Genomic DNA, 18,665 nt, shown 5'->3' on the forward strand with positions numbered 1-18,665 from the left:
AAGTATAAGAGCATTCTGACTGTTTAGAATCTATGCGTAATCATACTGTACTTTCTACTTTGAAGTTTAGTGTTTTTCAAAGTGGTCATCTTATTTCTCTGCTTGTTTTTTAGATCACACTAGAGCAAGCACTGGCGTTGTGTCAGAAGTACCATTCACGAATGCAGGCAGCATGTGAGTGGCTTGAAGATGCTGTAGGTTTTTTGCAGCAGGCCAGTCTGGGGGTGGATGTGGAGAACTATGAAGAATGCCTGCGGCAACAGGAGGACATCATGGCCACTGAGCAGGATTTCCTATGTGTTTTGCAAGAGCTTGAGGCACTTCCACCCCAGTTGGAGAGCCTAGTGAACCCTACAGCCAAAGAACAGCTGAGGCTGAGTGTGGAGTCTGCTCAGCAAAGAGGAGTAGAAGTTAGAGACCAGCTTCAGTGTCACCAGGATGTCTTGAACAGGTACAGGGCATTAAAAGTCTACAAAAATGCTTTTTCCTACATTGTGTACCTCGGCTGGGCTTCTTGACATGATTAAATCTTAAAGATTAACAAAGCCTAAGCATTTTATGAGAGAAGAACATAAGCATCTTAAGTGCCACTTTACTGTAGGGCAGTGTTCATAAGGCTACTTGACACCTGCATAGGCTCATTAAGACGTACCTGGCAAAAACCTACATAAAACATTTACAAAGGCTTATTCCAATATACATCATTTTTGTCATAAAGGCTGATTTTGTTTGATCAAATGGTGAAAATGTACGTGTCAGAACAATCTACCCACACACAATGAAACGTGCAGGTTGCATGATTATCCAGTAAGTATTCTTCATATTTTTGTTGCCAGCTGTGTAGTACAATGGAAAACCTATCAAGAGGCCAGACAGACAGTCATTGAGCTTATGAATGAGGTAGAGAAAAAACTGACTGAGTTCTCTACAGCCAAGGCTGCAACTAGTCAGGAGGCAGAGGAGAAACTCAAGAGTCATAAGGTAAAGAGAACATGTACAACTAAATCTGGACTTAATGAAATAATCTTTATATTTGCTATAAATAAAAAGATTTGACCATTGGCAATTCCTTCTTTGTCCTGCAGTCGTTGGTGTCCATGGTGAATGGATTCCAGGAGAAGCTGACTGGTCTGGAAGAGCAAGCATCTCAGCTGGAGCTGATAGGCAGTGATGCCAGCAAAGCCACCATTAGTCGATCAATGACCACAGTATGGCAGCGCTGGACTAGACTGCGTAGTGTGGCTCGAGGCCAAGAGAGGGTGCTGGAGGATACAGCTCATGAGTGGAGAACTTTCAGAGAAAAGGTACCCTCTTATATGTAGGACAGGCATAGAGCATATTGCTGCTGTCGGAAGAAAACCTTGTATCTCCAATTGTGACGTTTTTCGGTTTTTGACATAGTTTAAAAATACCTGCTACCCTTTACATGGTATATGAATTTCATGATGAATGGGCTAATAGAAATGAACCAAAATGACTTGGAAAAACATCTGGTTCCATTAACTTACATTAAAGGTAAAGTAGGTTTTTTCCTTCTCCTGTAAAGTTACCATTTTGGAGATAGAGAGGTTTTCTTCCGACAACAGCGATATGTAAGCTACCAGTGTTGCATTTGCTTACTGTGCTGAAGTCTTATTAATTTTTTTGTTTTTTCAGATGATGAAAGTAAGGGCTGTGGCAGAAGATCTAAGGAGTCGTGTTCCTGAATGTGCTGTAGAAAAAGCATCTAAAGCCACACTGCAGTCACATCTGGAGCAGCATGAAATGGTCACTCAGGACCTGGAGAGGGAACTGTCCTCACTCACACTCCTGCGGCAGTATGCCCTCAGCCTGTTACACGATGTTGAGGTGGCAGTGCCAACTGCTGACCTTGATCAACTGCCCAGTCTGAAGGAGATCAAAGCTGTGCAAGATCAGTTTGAGAGGTAAAGATCAAAACAGTGTAAGATTTTCCATATTGGGCTGTTCTTAACCAGTTGAAGATTCTGATCTACAGTTGATATGCATCAGTTAGATACTTCATAAATTGGTTTGTTTTGTGTCTGTCCTAGCCTTTTGCAGAAGTCCAGGGCAGGTAGAGCACGTGTTTATCAGGAACTGAAAGACAGAGAAGATGTGGAGAGAAGCCTAAGCCTGGTGAAAAGCTGGATCCAGAATTCCAGAGAGCTGTTGCTCAACCCTACTGCTGATATGGACATTCTCACACAAGAGCTGGAGGTGACTAATTTTTTAGTTTGAGTCTTAGACATTCATAATTGTAGGCATAGTTTTTTTGTTTGACAAACACCCTAACAAACGTTTCTATTTGAGATCATGAAGTGTAGGTGGAATGGAATATTTTCTTTGTGCGTAGGTAATGCATGGAGAACTCATCATCCACCGGCAGAATGTCGATAAGATTGCAGAGCAGCAGCAGAGCAAGTATCTGGACTTGTACACGATCCTGCCGTCAGAAATCTCCATGCAGCTGGCTGAGGTTGCCTTGGCACTAGGCTCAATTGAAGATCAGGTAGGTCATCAGTCCCAGGTCTCTCACAATAGCTTGAATTGCTTGTGTTGTTTTTTTTGTTTATTCTGCCATGATTTAGTACACCAAGGCATGTGGACTTGTTGCATAACCTTGAGGATTAATATTCAGTAATATTTACGATCAAACCAGTTGTTTTGATTTGTTTATTATTCGACTGTTGAATGACCTGGATAACTAAAAAAAACCTTCAGACTTCAATGGTGTGATTTTATGGTTGAATTCTTTCACTTTCCTGTTCAAGGTCCAAGCCAAGGAAAGAGATATTCAGAAGACCAGAGTTATAAAGGAAGAGTTTAATTCCAGAATCCATGATGTGTCTGAGAAAATGAAAAACATTTCTGCAACACTGAAAGAAAAGGCCACTGACATTAATCAAGCCAAAGAAGAAACACGAGTATATTGTTTTCTTGTTGTGTATTATCTATATTTAAATACATATACATATATAAGTCCTGTTTGGTACTAATGTCATGTGTTCCTCCCTACCATTGTTTTTATATAGGGTTTCTGTGATGAACTAGAGAGCTGTGGGAGGACACTTGCAGAACTAGACGCTGCTGTGCAGGACTTTGGTCGGCGTAATCCACTTCTGGCCAAACAACTTGGTGATGCTATTGCTAAGTTAGGAGAGATCCACCACCACACCCTCCGCCTTGCTGAGTATAGGACAGTTTGGCTGAAGAAGGTAAGGACTAGCATTAAACAGACCTTTTTTTATATATTATATAGTGATTGTTTTTGCTTTTAAACTAAAAATAACGTCTATTCAAGCTAAAAGAAGCTCTTATGAGACAGTTTTGCGTACTAGTATGATTTATGTTTTTAAACTAAAAAAAGGATTGACTGAAATTATATTGTTTGTTCACCAGGCTGATGCACATCTGGATGAGTACAATGAGATGCTGGAGTTTATAGTAAAGTGGACAGAACGAGCCAGAAGCCTTGTTAAGGCCAACATCATCTGGAACTCCTCCTCTCACTTGCAGGAGCAGATCAGAATGTATCAGGTCAGTCACATTGCACACTCATTTTGCACAAAAGGATCATTTTACTGTGACAGTGACAGTGATTTTAATGCAGCAATGTAATGTGATCTCTTGGCCCTGTTCTGCAGTCTGTGTTGCGTGAATCGAAGGAGCTTCATGGTGATCTGGAAGCCATGCAGGAGAAGGTGGAGCTGTTGTCGGAGTCTCTGCAGGTGGAAGCTATGGGCCAGCAGGTGGCTGAGCTGAGCCGACACACAGAGGAGCTGGAGGAGGCCATCAGGTCACGTCTGCAGAGCCTACAGGATGCTGCTAAGGTGCTGTGGCTTCAGCTTTCTACTTTTGCCCCTGCAGTTATACGTTGCACTGCTGCTCAAAAATGTGTAATAAGCATTCCAAAACCAATTTTGCTGTGCAGATTGTAAGTTTCAAGTAATTTTAAAAGAGCTATAAAAATGTAGGTGTATGTTGGTGATATTTTATCGATAAATGTCATCACAATATGCTTTTCTGAAAATATCATCACTTAAAGAACACTAACTTACTACATTTCGTTATTGAAAGCACTATTGGTCCTTTTTAATTAGATTTAGTGCTGTGCACTGAAATGCTGAATAAAAACCCCCATACTCAGTTTTCAGTAGTATCTTTTACAGCTTATGTTTATCATTTATATGTTTTTGCCATATCGCCTACCCCTATTTTTTGGTGTTTCTGTCAATTTTTTTCCTTTGCATACATTGTGGGTTTACTGAAGGCCTGTTAAAGAAAAAAAGTAGATAGTAAAACTAGGTAGTAGTGAGACAGCATAGTGATCACATATTGAATTCTGTTCTTCAGGACATGGAGAAGTTTGAGACTGAAGTAAAAACCCTGCATGTAGCTCTGGATCAGGTACAGGCCACCCTAACCTCGCCTGAACTGGCCCGCCTGAGCCTCAAAGAACAGCTAGCCCAGAGACAGGTAACATTTCTCTCCAGTAAGCTCTGTGAATCCAGCCCTTTTACATAAATGACTGAAAAAACAGTTGGCGCTTATTGACAGAGGAACTTCTGTCTTGCAGCGTCTGTTGTCGGACATGGAGAGCTTCAAGCAGCAGGTGCAGGCAGTGCAAGCGTGTCAGAGTGCTCTTCGTGTGCCAGTGGAGGTGATGATGAGCCTGTCTATCTGCCGCACCGCCCATAGCCTCCAGCAGGAGGCCAGCCAGCTGCAGCACACTGCCATTCAACAATGCAACATCCTACAGGTAGGGGCCACTGCAGGGGAAGTTTATAAATGCTCAGCTCTTTATCAGACTGCACATTGTGTCTTCTATTCTGTCATGCATCCCTAAAAGCATCTCTCAAATTTCACAAAAGCATCTCTCAAATTTCACAAAAGCATCTCTCAAATTTCGCAAAAGCATTCTCTCAAATTTAGTTGGCATTAAAGATTCATAAGATTTAAAAGGGCCAAGTACATGTAGTTACTGTGACACACACTGATAGTTTAGCAAGCATGTTGTTAGCTAAGCATTGTACTTGTACAGGTTCAAACTCACAGCTATTTCACGTGAAAACACATTTGTAAATTTTTTGTCTTTTAAGTGTTTATTATTAATTCATCTAACAGTTGCACCAGTGGCAAAGTGTCGCTGTTAGAAGTAGATCTTTAGTCTGAGACATAAATGTCAAATCTTGGTCAACAGAAACAAGAAAAAATAAAAACACCTGTCCAAAAACGCTAATTTCTGCTGTGGGATTTCTTATAGTATCATGGTGCTAAGCTAATGCTAGTGCACCTTAACCTTTTTGGCTGTTTTATATTAAACATGGACATTTGAAGTTTATAAAAGACATTTAATATGTTATATCTGAAGCTTGTAACAGACATTAGCATATATTGTACCTTGTATGTATGTATATATTGTGTGTCCTGGTATAGAGCTGTAGCAGCTGTTTTAAAGTCTTACAACCTACTGAAACCTGTTTAGACTACCGCTTATCTAGGGCTTTTAGAATGTATCTAAGGCGTATTTATGATTTTGAGATTGCAGAATGATGTTTTTTTCTCACAAAATTACTCCCACCAATGTTGATTGGTGATTGGTTGATTCCTAAATTATTAAGTATTAATAAAACATGGATTTCCAGTACAGCAAGCACAAAAATTCTGTTAAATAAAATGAACTAAAAATTACAGACAATTTTTAGTTTCCAGAAATTATTAGGCCAAATTATTAGGCTTTCTCTGGAGGCCCTGACGGTTGCCCTCTGAGCAGTCAGCTCATAACGGCTTTGTTTCATTTAGCACTCTGGCTCTCCATTCATACATCTATAGACAGACCATGCTGAGAATGTTAGCTCAATTATAGCTGAGGAAAAATCACATTGTAAGGATTATAAAGCTCACTTATAATACCACTGTCTTGCCATAGTTTGTTGTCTGTGAAGATATTAGGAAGCAGTTTTAACAGTTACAGAAATATGCAAAGTACTATATTTATGATATACCTGCGTGATATTTCAAAAAAAGTAAAAAAAAAAAACTGTTTGTTCACTGTCAGGAGGCGGTGGTCCAGTATGAGCAGTATGAGCAGGAGGTGAGGCATTTGCAGGGCCTGATCGAGGATGCTCACCGGGTCATCCAGGACAGACCTGTTCCCACCAGCAATATCCAGGAGCTACAAACACAGATACGCCACCATGAGGTAAGCACACACTAGCACAGAATAAGAAATTGCACACTTGCTTATGCTGTGATTTCTTACCATTCTGTAATTCACCTCAGCTTTTTTCCATATGAAGAGGTTTTTGTGTGAACATTTTAGGTCCATTGAAATAACTAATTGGTTTCCTAAACAGGATCTGGCACAGAAAATCAAAGGCTATCAGGAGCAGATTGCATCTCTCAACTCTAAGTGTAAAATGTTGACAGTCAAAGCCAAACATGCCACCATGCTGCTGACTGTGAGTGATGCAGAGGACCTGACTGATGTGCAAGAAGGGGACAGAGCTGCACAAGCTAAGCCCTCTACGGTCATGGTGAGCAGCAGTCCATTTGTCTTGCGTTGTGGGAAAGGTACATACCGCAGAGCACCAAACTGACGTGTGCACGGTCTGCACTGACAGTTACTGAGAAATTCCAGATTCACACGTTTCTGAACTGTGCCTGATTTTCCAATCACAGGACCCTTTTTAACTGACCAGGCCAAAATATCTGAATGGAATATTAACATTTTTCTGCTTCTTTCCTCTGTCGTCTTTCAACCTTGCTCTGTGTGGTGTCAGATGACAGCTGGTCGCAGTCACACCCTCCTGTCTCCTGTTACGGAGGAGTCTGGAGAAGAGGGCACCAACAGCGAGATCTCTTCTCCTCCTTTCTGTCGCTCTCCTTCTCCTATCACTAACACTGAGGCCTCGCTTAGCAAGGTACTCTTGCTAATGGCAGAGCACTTGTTGCATGCACTTTGTTTTCTTTAATAACGGTTGGTTACTTACAGCTTTATTTAATTAATATTTTCCTTCTGAGCTCAGTAGATCTCTGCTTCAATTAAATTGTATAATATTTAACTGAAATTCTTGAGCATGACTTGATTCTTCATCTCAATCAGGCATGTCAAATTAGATTCTTTTCAGGCTTCAGCTCCGCAGAGAATAGCGTTATCCTTCATTTACTTTTCTGAATTCAATTCATGAATGTCTTGCTAATTAGCTGATGAGTTAAATAAAGGTGTGTGTAATGAGGCAGAACACTAAGATCCACGGTACTGTGAGCGCATGGACAGAAGTCTGACATATGTAACACATTCAGCTTCTGACACAGTAGTCCCATCTGCTAATTACAAAGGCCGTTGTAAGTTAACTTCAGAGTGTAAGAAGATTGTAAGAGGAAGGAAGAGAACACTAATCTCTGCAGAGCTGTGGCCCACCAGGATCTGAGTTTGACATCTGTTTTTTACACCTTTACATTGCTGTAAAGTTGAAGTAATTTTATATTTTAATGAACAGTGGTTGGTGTAGTGAAAGTGGGTGAGACAGCTGCCCTTCACATGGCATTCAGTGGCTCAGTGATTCTTTGCCTGGGCAAGCACACCATGCTATACCAATAAGAGTCCTTGGGCAAGACTATTAACACTACATCTGTAGCATGAGCGTCTGCGAAATGCATACATGTAAATGTTAATGAGAGCTTTTTTATTGCATGTACTGGGTGTTCACTGGTTTTGGGTACTTTCTTGTTTTAGTCATCCATGGGTCGAGCTACTCTCACCAGAGCTCCTGTACAGGAGCTGTATGATCCTACCCTGGAGTCCGTTGCTAACCTAGAAGACCTTCAGCGTTCATGGGAGACCTTGAAAAATGTGGTATGTGATATAAATGCTGAGAGTAAAGATTGCTTTTTAATATTGAACTAGATATTGCAATTTAGATTGCACCTCATCCATGTCACAGATCAGTGAAAAGCAAAGAACACTTTATGAGGCCCTGGAGAGACAGCAGCGATACCAAGGCTCTCTGCAGTCCATTTCCACAAAGATGGAGTCTATAGAGGCCAAACTGAGTGAGCCACCTCTGCCTGACCTTAGTCCAGACAGACAGATGATCCTGCATCAGGTGAGAGATTCATATCGCAGACGTGTTCTGTGCTTCTCCATTTCAAATAATTGACTTGTTCATATTCTACATATGATGTGTTTTGAAAAAGTTCATATCATTGGTTTCTACAAGCCAAGTTGCTACTGGATTCTCTATGAAGTGTTCATTTTGTCATCTTGATCCTTCCAGAGTATGATGGAGGACATTTTCCAGCTGCAGAAAGAAATAGATGATCTCCAGTCCAGCTTTGCAGAGGAGCTCATTTCTGATGCACTGGACTCTGACACAGCTGAGCAGCTAGCCATGCAGTCTACCCTCACAGTGCTGTCTGAGCGTATGGCCACCATCCAAATGAAAGCCTCTGGAAAACAACAGCTTCTAGAGGTACACTATTACCATATTTAGTGCAGAATCGTAGCCAATTCAGTTTCCTTTCTCCACCATTTATTGCAGTCTGTGACACTTTTCTTAATTAGGCAATCACCCTTTGCGTTAGTTAGAAAAAGTAGTAAACATTTAGTAATATTCTCAAAGTGTGTAATAAGAGGTGATTTGTGGTGTGGCTTGTGCAGGAGCGTCTGAGTGATCGTCTGGAGAAGCAGCAGCAGGAACAGGCCTTACAGCACTACCTCAGTCAGGTGGACGAGCTTGACCAATGGCTCCTGAGTACACGTAGTACGCTCAGCTCCACCCCTCAGGACTCAGACATGGACGAGCAGCTCTCAGACTGTCAGGTAAGAGCGTTCTCTACTGGCCACATTTAGGACAGACGTGCTTATGGACAAAAATGTCCACTGTGCAGCACAATTAATTGCTTGACCTTATTTTTTTATTTCACACACAATTCTACAGACCCAGTAAAAATAATACAGCATACTGTGGTGTACAGTGCATATTATTTCCTCAGTTCTTTGCAGAAAAGGAGAACTAAAGAAATAGTAGTGGTATTAGAAGACCTCAGAGCACTCAGATGGTTAGGTTCCTAAGCTGCTGTAGCATGAGCTTTAAGCAGATTATGCATATGTCTCAGTGAAATGGTCACTGGTGGTTGTGGTGGCTTTCAGGTGATTAGCGGATTCCTCTGACTGGATTGGTGCTGGCAGCAAAGTTGGCCAGCCCTGCTTTCATATTCATGTATCATGTTGCTGCTCATTGGCTAGAAGAAAGTGTGGGAGTGTCAGTACCTACCTTGTAGGGAGTGGCTGAAGGTTACAAACTGATAGGATCCTACTCATTTGGGCAACACTGCTGGTTCTTGGCTACCTTTGCAATTTGTAAACACTAAACAAAACATTTAAAAATAGTGAAAGGAGCACCACATTAGAACACTGGACCGTCACTCTATAGAATGGATGTGTATTGGGAGCATGGCACGTGAAGGATTAAGATTAATGTATTGTGCTCAAGGTGTGGTGGATAGGGGCCTAGGATGAGAGCAGTCCGTGCAGAACTACAGACACCACTAGCTGTAGCTCTCAGCTCTTGCTCTCAGCCATGTTTGAACTGGCGTCTCTCCTGTTGCTGCTGCAGAACATGCTGTTGGAGATTGAAGAGAAGGTACTGGCACTTTCTGAGCTGTCCATGCACAGTGAGGCTCTGTTGCTGGAGGGCCGGCCTGAGACCAGGGACGAGGCTGAGCAGCTAGCCAGGAAGCTGCGCACCTTAAAGGGAAGCTTGCTGGAGCTGCAGCGGATGCTCCAGGACAAACAGATCAACATCCAGGTACGGTTTCCATGCAGCCACAGTCGTATTGGGCCTTTCATGGAAGCAAAATTAATTAGCACCTGGTAGAAGAATATCTTAAGATGTTGTCATGAACACTGTAAGTTAGTCACTTTTAGCAAAATGCATAATGATGCCTAGTGATTGTTCAAAGTGAAAACCCTTTATTTCTCTTAAATGTCTTGCAAATGGCCAATGTTATTATTCATAATCCATGATAATGCAACTGTTTTGAAACGGCCACCTTTCACAAAACCTTACCCTTGTGTGTCCTGCAGGCTACATTAGCATGGGAAGAGCTGAAATGGCAGATACTGAATGTAATGAATGTAATAATTTCTGCTCCATTCAGAATCACTGCTCTTGTGGCATTTCTCTCTGTACAAATAAAATTGAATGTCATTGTGTTTTCTTTAGTGAATGGGACAAGGAATTGCATCTTTTCATGCATGACATTTCATTTTCTCTATTCTGCTCATTTTAAGACCAGCAATGAACAAAATGATCATTGCTTTATGATCTTACAGTTGCTGTGAAAGCTTAGAGCTCTCTCTAATTCATAATATAGGTGATTTTTTTAATGATCTGCCCAGTTTTTTTTTTGCATTTAGTCTGAGCAATTAATCACCTTCTACACTCATCTTTTGGCCAGCTGTTTACTTTGGTGAAAGTAATTATGATGTACTTATTAAACCTGATACTGAATAAAAAGTGATTTCAGGTTTTACATTTTGACTGCAGGGCTTGCAACAGGAGCAGTCTGACAGTGAGTCGGACTCCAGTCTCTCTCAAAGTCCTAATGTACAGGAGTGGCTGGCCCAGGCCCGCTCTACACGGAGCCTGCAACACCAGGACACCCTCCAGAGACAAAAGGTTTAGTAGACTTCGTGTTGTGGCTCTATCTACTTGTTTGAAATCCCATAAATAGCTAATATTTGAGTTTGTAATTAATTTATTTTAATTAATCACCTCAATTTGAGAATTTTAGGATAAAAATATCCAATTCTTTGTGTAATAAGGAACTTGAGGAGCAGCTGGCTGAGCAGAAGAAGCTACTGAAATCTGTGGCTAGCCGTGGAGAAGAGATCCTCACCCAGCAGGCTTCACCCATCAGTGCCAGGTTTTGAGCCATTTATCATTTCTGGACAATAATTCTATCTCTGTCAAATGATGGGTTCCAGATTTGTGACCTTTGAGTTTGGGTTTACTACAGTTAACTGGCATTTAAAGGGGAATTCCACCAATTTAAAAAAATGTCTGCATTATTCAGTTGTTGAAAGTGGTTTCAGAGTGGTTTGATATGAAATGGGGCACCATACAGAAACTTATCGACTCAGATTTCTTTACAGTGGTGGTGATGGGAACCAGGGTTTGTGTTGTCCACAGCACAAACTTGTAGCCATTTTATTTATTACCCAAATGGACAGTGAATTTTCACATTTTGTCTTCTGAGTTTAATATCTAATGCTGATAATGGTAATACAGTGATAATTCTGAAAGAAAAAAACATTTTCCTTGAGTGCTGTTTTATGTTAGAATGCCCTGTATGGGTCCTGTGGTTCCTATGACCACGGATGGAAGAAATTCAGGGAAAAAAAGCCAAATAAGTCTAGCATGAAGCATTTCATCACTCTGAAGGACTTTGTTTGCATCTTAACCATTCAAAAAAGCATGGAATTCCACTTTAACTTAATGATTGAGTCTGCAGTGACTGACAAATGCGATGTAGCTTATGTAGCAGTGTAGCCATATTTAGATTTCAGTCACTAAGAAGCAACTAAATTTGCCGTAAGTTTACACCCTTCGTTTAAGCCTTGAGACTGACCTTTATGTTTCTCTAGTGTGTTATGACCATAATTCTCCCTATCTTTAACACCCCTTACACATTCTCTGCAGTGTGAATGAGGCGGTCACTCCAGAGCCAGAGCAAGAGAGCCAGGCTACACTGGGGCAGAGGAGGCAGAGATGGGAAAGCCTGAGAAAAGACATGGCCACCAAACTGCAGCTTCTGCAGAGCACCCTAGAGCAAGACACAAAGCAACCAGTACTGTTATCCCACTGCCTCTCTAATCATACATGAAAATCTGTATAAAGACTAGTTTCTTTGCTTTTCTGTCACACCTACAGTATTGATTGGTTTGTAGTGATAGTGGCTGTTTTTACCAGGTTTACTCCAGAACTGCTCGAGTAAATGCCTCTGCTGCTCCAATCTACAAAGGAGATGAGCAGGTCCAGGACAAGTCCACACTGAAGTCATTATACAGTGGGTTCAGTCAGGCTGTGGAAGATGCTACTGATCAGGTAATACCACTCACAGTGGCCATCTTCATATCTTGATCTGTGGTCCTGGTACAACCTCTGTGTGTTTAAGAATGCAGAAATACTGTTACAGTTATTCTTACTGTTGGGCATGCAGGCTGCAAGTTCAGCAGAAAGGCCAGGCATTCAGATGGAGCAGCAGCTGTATTCAGCGGTCACAGCCACCTCATCTTGGCTGGACAATGTGGAGAACACCTTGTTCTCTGGACCAGTGCTTCTGACAGAGAATGCAGAGACACAGCTCTTCAACCATGAGGTCAGTGACTTTTTGTTTTGAGGTATGTTAAAATTGTTATTTATGGGTCTGTTTTTGTTAGATTATTCAAATATAATTATTTAATGAATTGGATTTTATAACTGTTATTTTATGTAGAAATTGTGTAATTAATTGCATTCAATTTAGACGTCTTTCGATTTGTTCTGAAGCCAATGACAAAAACACAGCAAAGTCATCGTTTTTACATGAAACAAGTCCGTAGGAACAAGTTATAATATAACAACTCCTCCAAATATGATATTGTTTTGAAAAGTCTGAATTTGCACTTTCAACAGAATCTCTGCTTGTTTAACCTGTTTTCACAGTAGCCATAAAATGCAATTTAGCCTGTGTTGAAGGTCCCTTAGTTCATCCTTGAATTTTAATATTTTTAAATAAATATTTTTAGACATACATATTTTATACTTTAATCCCATTTTAATTATATTTTGAGTTAAAACTATTTCATTTGATTATATTAATGAAGGATCTGATTTCTAGAATGGCCACTAGGATGCCTGCAGAAAGGGGATATATGAGTTAAGAACGATAGAATTAAAGTCAAGTTACACCATCTTTCTGCTAGTGATAACTTTTAATGGAAACATGGTGTACTCTTCTTTTTCAATTAAACATAGTTCCCTCTGCTCTTTGAGGAACTGTAAAGAGTATGAAATGTATAAAATCTTAATTCAGTCTTTGTGTGGTGTTTTACCCTGTCTCTTAGTCTTCTGTGAACACATTTTTTGGGTGTTGATTTTGTGCTAAACGTTGCTCTTGCTGGCTGTCTTAACAGAAGACGTGTGAAGAGAGTATAGTGAGACAATACATGTTCAACTTTTATTGCTTGCTTAAGCTGGAAGCCAGATATAGTCAAAAATTATGAGCATATGCCAGACAAGCATGTCATTCCAGTGTTTAATGCAGAAATGTGTAATTTGCTTTGTAAGTAGCTGTTTTGCGACCGTTAAGATAATGCTAACTCTTGATAGCCTGCTAATTGGCTCTTCAATGTTATGTTAGCACCAGGCAGTTTTGATGTTGACTCCTTCAATAGAGAGCCTGTGTCTGGGTATTATTGGAGCCTGTTAACTGGCCCAGCTTATTCTAGTAAGGGAAAAAGATAATCCGATTTTCCCACAAAAATTAACTAAAAGAATGTCACCAACAGAAATGTCATGTTTGCTGTATGTGACATTACATCAATGTTTTACAGTGTCCTGTCCATCCGAGACATCTGTTTGTGAAACGGAAGTTGCAACAGAGAAAATGTGAAGGATGGCTGAGTGGCCACTTAGAAGGGACACTTGCTCAGTGTGACACAGCATCAATCAACAAATCCTAACAGCTTGTATAATTATATGCTTTCTCTAAAAGGGAAATGCATTAAAATGGCAGACACTTCACATTTCACAGTTTCTCCAATGACAAGTATCGTATATGTAAATTGGCAAGGAAAATGCAGTTTTGTTCACTATCCTTTAAAGGATTAACATGACTGAATTTCGTGAAAAAAAGGAACCTGAAAGCATTTCAAATGTTTGTTTCATTTGACAAATTTTACTCTGTGTGCATGTCTCACAGGCCTTAGGGAAAGATATGGCTGAGGTGACAGAAGTGGTGAGCCACAGCCGGGGGCTGCTAGACAGCACTACAGGGCTGCAGGGACAAGAGCAGGTCCTGATGGAGGACACGCTTGATTGCCTGTCTCGGCGACTAGGAGCCCTTGATTCAGCAGTGGAGCGCCGCTGTGACTCCATGAGAAGCAAGATGCAGGAGCTCACTAGCTTCCAGGTAATGCAAGGCCAGTCTGAGGTACCAGTGAATATTGAGCTTCTCTGCTCATAAGAGCAAAAGTGCTTCTTTTCATGCATTACTGTCTGTTTTGTTCTTCACAGAATGAGTTGCAGCTGCTCTTCACTGCTCTCACTGAGAGCAAGTTCCAGATTCTGCAGAAGCTAGCAGGAATCCTTGATCAGCCAGCAGCAAAACAGCTGGAGGTGGAGGGAAAGCGTCACTATTCATTTACATGGATACAGGGGGATATCATTTAAAATTGCTTACCTGATCTGTGCTGTTTTTCACAGACAATTGCTGAAGCAGAGGAAACCCTGAGAGAATTTGAGCAGAAAATCACAGATCTGAAATCCAGAGGAGCAGAATTGCAGCTAGATCAGATTTCTACCAATGAACTGCTGAAGCTCCAGGTACGTATTCACTCATTTATAAACCCCTTAAACTCTAGGCTTTCAGTTATTAATCGTAAGGATTATTTTCCAGAACTGTGAAGTATATAGTAACCATATAGTTACATATAGTAACTATATGGTTACCATATAGTTATGTGAAATAAATACGTAAGCTATGTTATGAGAATGTGAGAAGTGTGCAGCCTCCAGTGGGTACTTAGAGTTTAAGTGGTTATTGTGTTTTTGTGCAGAAAGATGTTATAGCATTTTCCTTGTATGGCGTATTGTATAGGACACTTATGAGGAGCTAGTGATGACAGTGGGCTCACGGCGCAGTGGGCTGAACCAGAACATGGCTCTGAAGAGCCAGTATGAGCGAGCACTACAAGACCTTGTGGATCTGGTAGATACTGCTCAAGATAAGATGGCCGCTGACCAAAAGATGATTGCTGGCTCAGTAGAAGAAGTCCAGGCTCTGTTAGACAAGCACAAAGTAAGCTAAGTGTTAAGACACTTTATTGTTTAAATGCTGTAGCACATACAGTCTAAGTGCAACAGTTTTTTGTAGCCCATTATAAAGGGTCTGGGTTGTGTTTCAGTAGCTTTCACTTCATTTTCCAGGAATTCTTTCAAGGGTTGGAATGGCATATGGTCCTGACTGAGACTTTCTATAAGAAAATCAGTGCCTTTGTTGTGCCACGAGAGAGCCAAGCTCTAGAGGAGACTCTTGCCCAAGCACAGAGTGTTCTAAAGCAGGCTCACAAGAGAGGGGTAGAACTGGAATACATCCTGGAGGTCAGTAACAAGTTGTATAAACATACTGAGTAATGTAATTTAATACTTGCAAATGTTAATCTCTCTGCTTTTCTCTGCATCCTTGTATGTATGTGTTTGGTGTATGTGTTTATTTACTAGACATGGAGCCGCCTAGTGCTGGACTACCAATGTCTGTACAGGCATTTGGAGGCAGTGGAGGGCAGTATGCCTGCTGTCCCCCTGCTAGAAGAGACAGTGGAGAGGCTGACAGAAAGAATAGAACTTTATCAGGTACTGTCCTCGTCCCACTGTACGTACCAAAGTGTTGTCTGTGCTCATGCGGCCATTATTAATCTTGTCTCACCTAATGTGTTATCAGCAACACTGGCTGTATCTCCTTTAACTAATTAAAATCTGCTGTCAGAGTAGTTGGGCTGTGTGCATGTCCACATTTGGCATGCTATAATGTATCACCTTGTGGTATTGGAGTTTTCTGTGTGCTACCATGTTTTCAGTCACTATATAACAGAAGCACAGTGCTTCCTTTGTTGTTGGATGCACCAATAAGGGCTTATTATTTACTGGTTTCATAAGAGTAACAACAAAATGCAACTGAATTCTAAAGTATATTCCTACTAATTTTACAAGTAATAGAAATGTAACTGCATTAAGAAATTGTTTTTAAAGATGAATAGTAGAAATAACCACTTTTGTCTCTGAATTAAAGGATTAAATATGAGGCAGAATCGATATAAGTGTTAGGAAGTGTATCATTTGGTCTGATAATCTCACCTGATCTTCACCTAGGGTCTGAAGTCCATTCTGACTGAACACCAGCACAAGCTGTATCAGGTGCTGGAGGAGGGCAAGCGCCTGCTGCTCTCTGTGGCCTGCCACAGTCTGGAAAACCAACTCACTCTGCTGGGGGAGCACTGGCTCAACAACACCACCAAGGTCAGCAAGGAGCTGCAGCGGCTGGAGTCCATCCTCAAACACTGGACCAGGTCAGGACCTGACGTGATTGTCTTATTCTGAGTTTAATGAAAAACTATGGCCCTTAGAGATCAAGTTACATAATGGATAATGATGTGTGGTAACAGGTATCAGAGTGAATCCGCTGAACTGAACCAGTGGCTGCAGAATGCTCTGGAACGCCTGGAGTTCTGGAGCACTCAGTCAGTGGCTGTGCCTGCAGATGTGGAGACAGTTAGGGACCACCTTTCATCATTCCTGGTTAGTATGATTTTTTTTTGCCAGATCTAGTTAAAGTTGAAGCAAATAGTTGAAGCAAATTTACAGTTTTTTTACCTCAAAGTTTCAAAGTTTGCTTCTTATTTTGAACTGGAGCTATGGGGCTATCATAGTTAACAAGTAATGGGATTTGGGTGTAATCATAAGTTTATGAATTGGATCAGCTGTGTTTGGGCAAGGAATAGCTAAAACTGTGCACGATTAAGAAACAGTGACATAGACGTTTTGTGGTTTATGTGATACATACAACTTTTTCTCCCCTGCAGGAGTTCAGTAAGGAAGTTGAGGGTCGCTCCTGTTTGAAGGCCTCAGTACTGAATGAAGGTAACCAGCTGCTGAAGCTGAAGAAGGCAGATACAGGCATCCTCAGATCCGAGCTGGCCCGTGTGGAGGCACAGTGGGCCGAGCTGATTACCCACATCCCAGTTGTGCAGGAGAAACTCCACCAGGTACTGGACTGCATGGCCGTATGTCACTTGCTAAACTGGCTTATCTGCCCTCCTAAGTAGGATTATTGCCATTCCTTAGGCTCATCTCAGCTGTCAGGATTCACTGAAGCCTTTCTGTGGTATTAAGTGAGAGACCTTTTCCTAATTTCTCTTTATGGTTGCTTCTTGTCTCAGTCACAAATGGACAAGCTGGCCTCCCGCCATGCCATCACTGAGCTGGTGAACTGGATCTCACTGATGGAGAAGTTGATCGAAGAGGATGAGGAAAACCTTAAAGGAGCAGTGGGGTCAAAGGTCATCCAAGAGTACCTGCATCGATACAAGGTAGGTTCAGCCCCTGGGACAATGAATAAAATTAGAATTAATAAAAAAAAACTAAAAATGTGTTTCCCTTATATTTTGTTCAGGGTTTGTCACCATTTCTCTATTATGACAGCAATGTTGTCTATCTTCCTTTCTCTTTGTAGGGATTCCGTGTGGATATGAACTGTAAGCAGCTGACTGTGGACTTTGTGAACCAGTCAGTGCTACAGATCAGTGGGCAGGATGTGGAGAGCAAGAGGAGTGATAAGACAGACTTTGCAGAGAAGCTGGGAGCCATGAACCGTCGCTGGCAAATACTCCAGGCTCACATCACAGAGAGAGTGAGACTTTTGCTGGGACTTGCATTAGGGCTGGGCTGTGTTCATAAATAATTCTAATAATATTTTCTTTAAATATTGAGATTATCCATTACATAACCATCCATATGACCACTGACTGGTGTAGTTTTTATTTTTCTCAGACAGTATGCTCCAATCTCAGTATAAATTTGCTGTACTGTAGCGTAATGGCTGATTAATTCAACAAACACAAAAAAAACACACACACACACAAAACAAAAAAGCCTTAGTTAGTAACAGTAAAATAATAACGGTAAATACATATATATAAAACATTATTTTAATATAATATATAATATTTTATTGGCATTTTTTAAAATTTATACTAATGTAGTAATATTTTAAATATATTTAGCAATTCAGTGATTCTAGTTTTCTGTCGGTTCTCTTTCCCAACTTTATTGCCTTTCAGGCTTCTGATTACATTGCTCAGCCCTAACTTTTATTTGATATTACGTATCTATTGAAGGCAGTTACATTTCAAACACAGGATATATTGTGATATAAATTTTTATTTACATAATATCTGTTGATGTAAATAAGCTCCTTGACTATTTTGCTGGATTTTTTCAGGTCCAATACCTGGAGGGCTTACTGGAGTCCTGGCTGGAATATGAGAGCAATGTGCAGAGCCTGAAGACCTGGCTTTGTGCCCAGGAGGAGCGACTGAAGAGGAAACACAGGATTGAGGATGTCTCCTCAGTGCAAAATGCACTGAAAGACTGCCAGGTAGGAGCAACCGTCGTAGATGAGTGACATTATGCAAACATATCATATTACAATTTCTACGATACGTATGCAATATTTTGACACGCAATGCACTAGTTGTGCTACATTTACATTAGCCATCAGAAACTCCGGGTACAAGGATTTTGATTTAATGTTTCACATACATATACATGTATATGATATAGTCAGAATAGCATGTAGTTAATTATGATTAAAAAATGTGTATATTGATATATTTCCCA

General features: G+C 40.8%; 1 protein-coding gene across 1 annotated transcript in view; it reads left to right on the forward strand.

Moving 5' to 3' along the window:
* Nucleotides 1–18,665, forward strand: part of syne1b (spectrin repeat containing, nuclear envelope 1b) — a 93,782-nt gene that overhangs the window by 54,170 nt on the left and 20,947 nt on the right. Inside the window, 37 exon segments of the mRNA XM_036593960.1 lie at nucleotides 114–451; nucleotides 837–981; nucleotides 1,086–1,304; nucleotides 1,657–1,925; nucleotides 2,052–2,217; nucleotides 2,354–2,509; nucleotides 2,772–2,924; nucleotides 3,033–3,215; nucleotides 3,400–3,537; nucleotides 3,645–3,830; nucleotides 4,354–4,476; nucleotides 4,577–4,759; nucleotides 6,059–6,202; nucleotides 6,357–6,536; nucleotides 6,783–6,923; nucleotides 7,739–7,858; nucleotides 7,947–8,108; nucleotides 8,280–8,474; nucleotides 8,663–8,824; nucleotides 9,621–9,812; nucleotides 10,554–10,685; nucleotides 10,832–10,932; nucleotides 11,709–11,856; nucleotides 11,979–12,113; nucleotides 12,229–12,387; nucleotides 13,972–14,181; nucleotides 14,286–14,387; nucleotides 14,475–14,594; nucleotides 14,869–15,069; nucleotides 15,198–15,371; nucleotides 15,492–15,623; nucleotides 16,140–16,336; nucleotides 16,433–16,565; nucleotides 16,850–17,032; nucleotides 17,207–17,356; nucleotides 17,500–17,676; nucleotides 18,268–18,423. Of these exon segments, the coding sequence (XP_036449853.1) occupies nucleotides 114–451; nucleotides 837–981; nucleotides 1,086–1,304; nucleotides 1,657–1,925; nucleotides 2,052–2,217; nucleotides 2,354–2,509; nucleotides 2,772–2,924; nucleotides 3,033–3,215; nucleotides 3,400–3,537; nucleotides 3,645–3,830; nucleotides 4,354–4,476; nucleotides 4,577–4,759; nucleotides 6,059–6,202; nucleotides 6,357–6,536; nucleotides 6,783–6,923; nucleotides 7,739–7,858; nucleotides 7,947–8,108; nucleotides 8,280–8,474; nucleotides 8,663–8,824; nucleotides 9,621–9,812; nucleotides 10,554–10,685; nucleotides 10,832–10,932; nucleotides 11,709–11,856; nucleotides 11,979–12,113; nucleotides 12,229–12,387; nucleotides 13,972–14,181; nucleotides 14,286–14,387; nucleotides 14,475–14,594; nucleotides 14,869–15,069; nucleotides 15,198–15,371; nucleotides 15,492–15,623; nucleotides 16,140–16,336; nucleotides 16,433–16,565; nucleotides 16,850–17,032; nucleotides 17,207–17,356; nucleotides 17,500–17,676; nucleotides 18,268–18,423 (6,165 nt within the window).

Source organism: Colossoma macropomum, unplaced genomic scaffold (genome assembly GCF_904425465.1).
Source record: "Colossoma macropomum unplaced genomic scaffold, Colossoma_macropomum, whole genome shotgun sequence".
Lineage (NCBI taxonomy): Eukaryota > Metazoa > Chordata > Actinopteri > Characiformes > Serrasalmidae > Colossoma > Colossoma macropomum.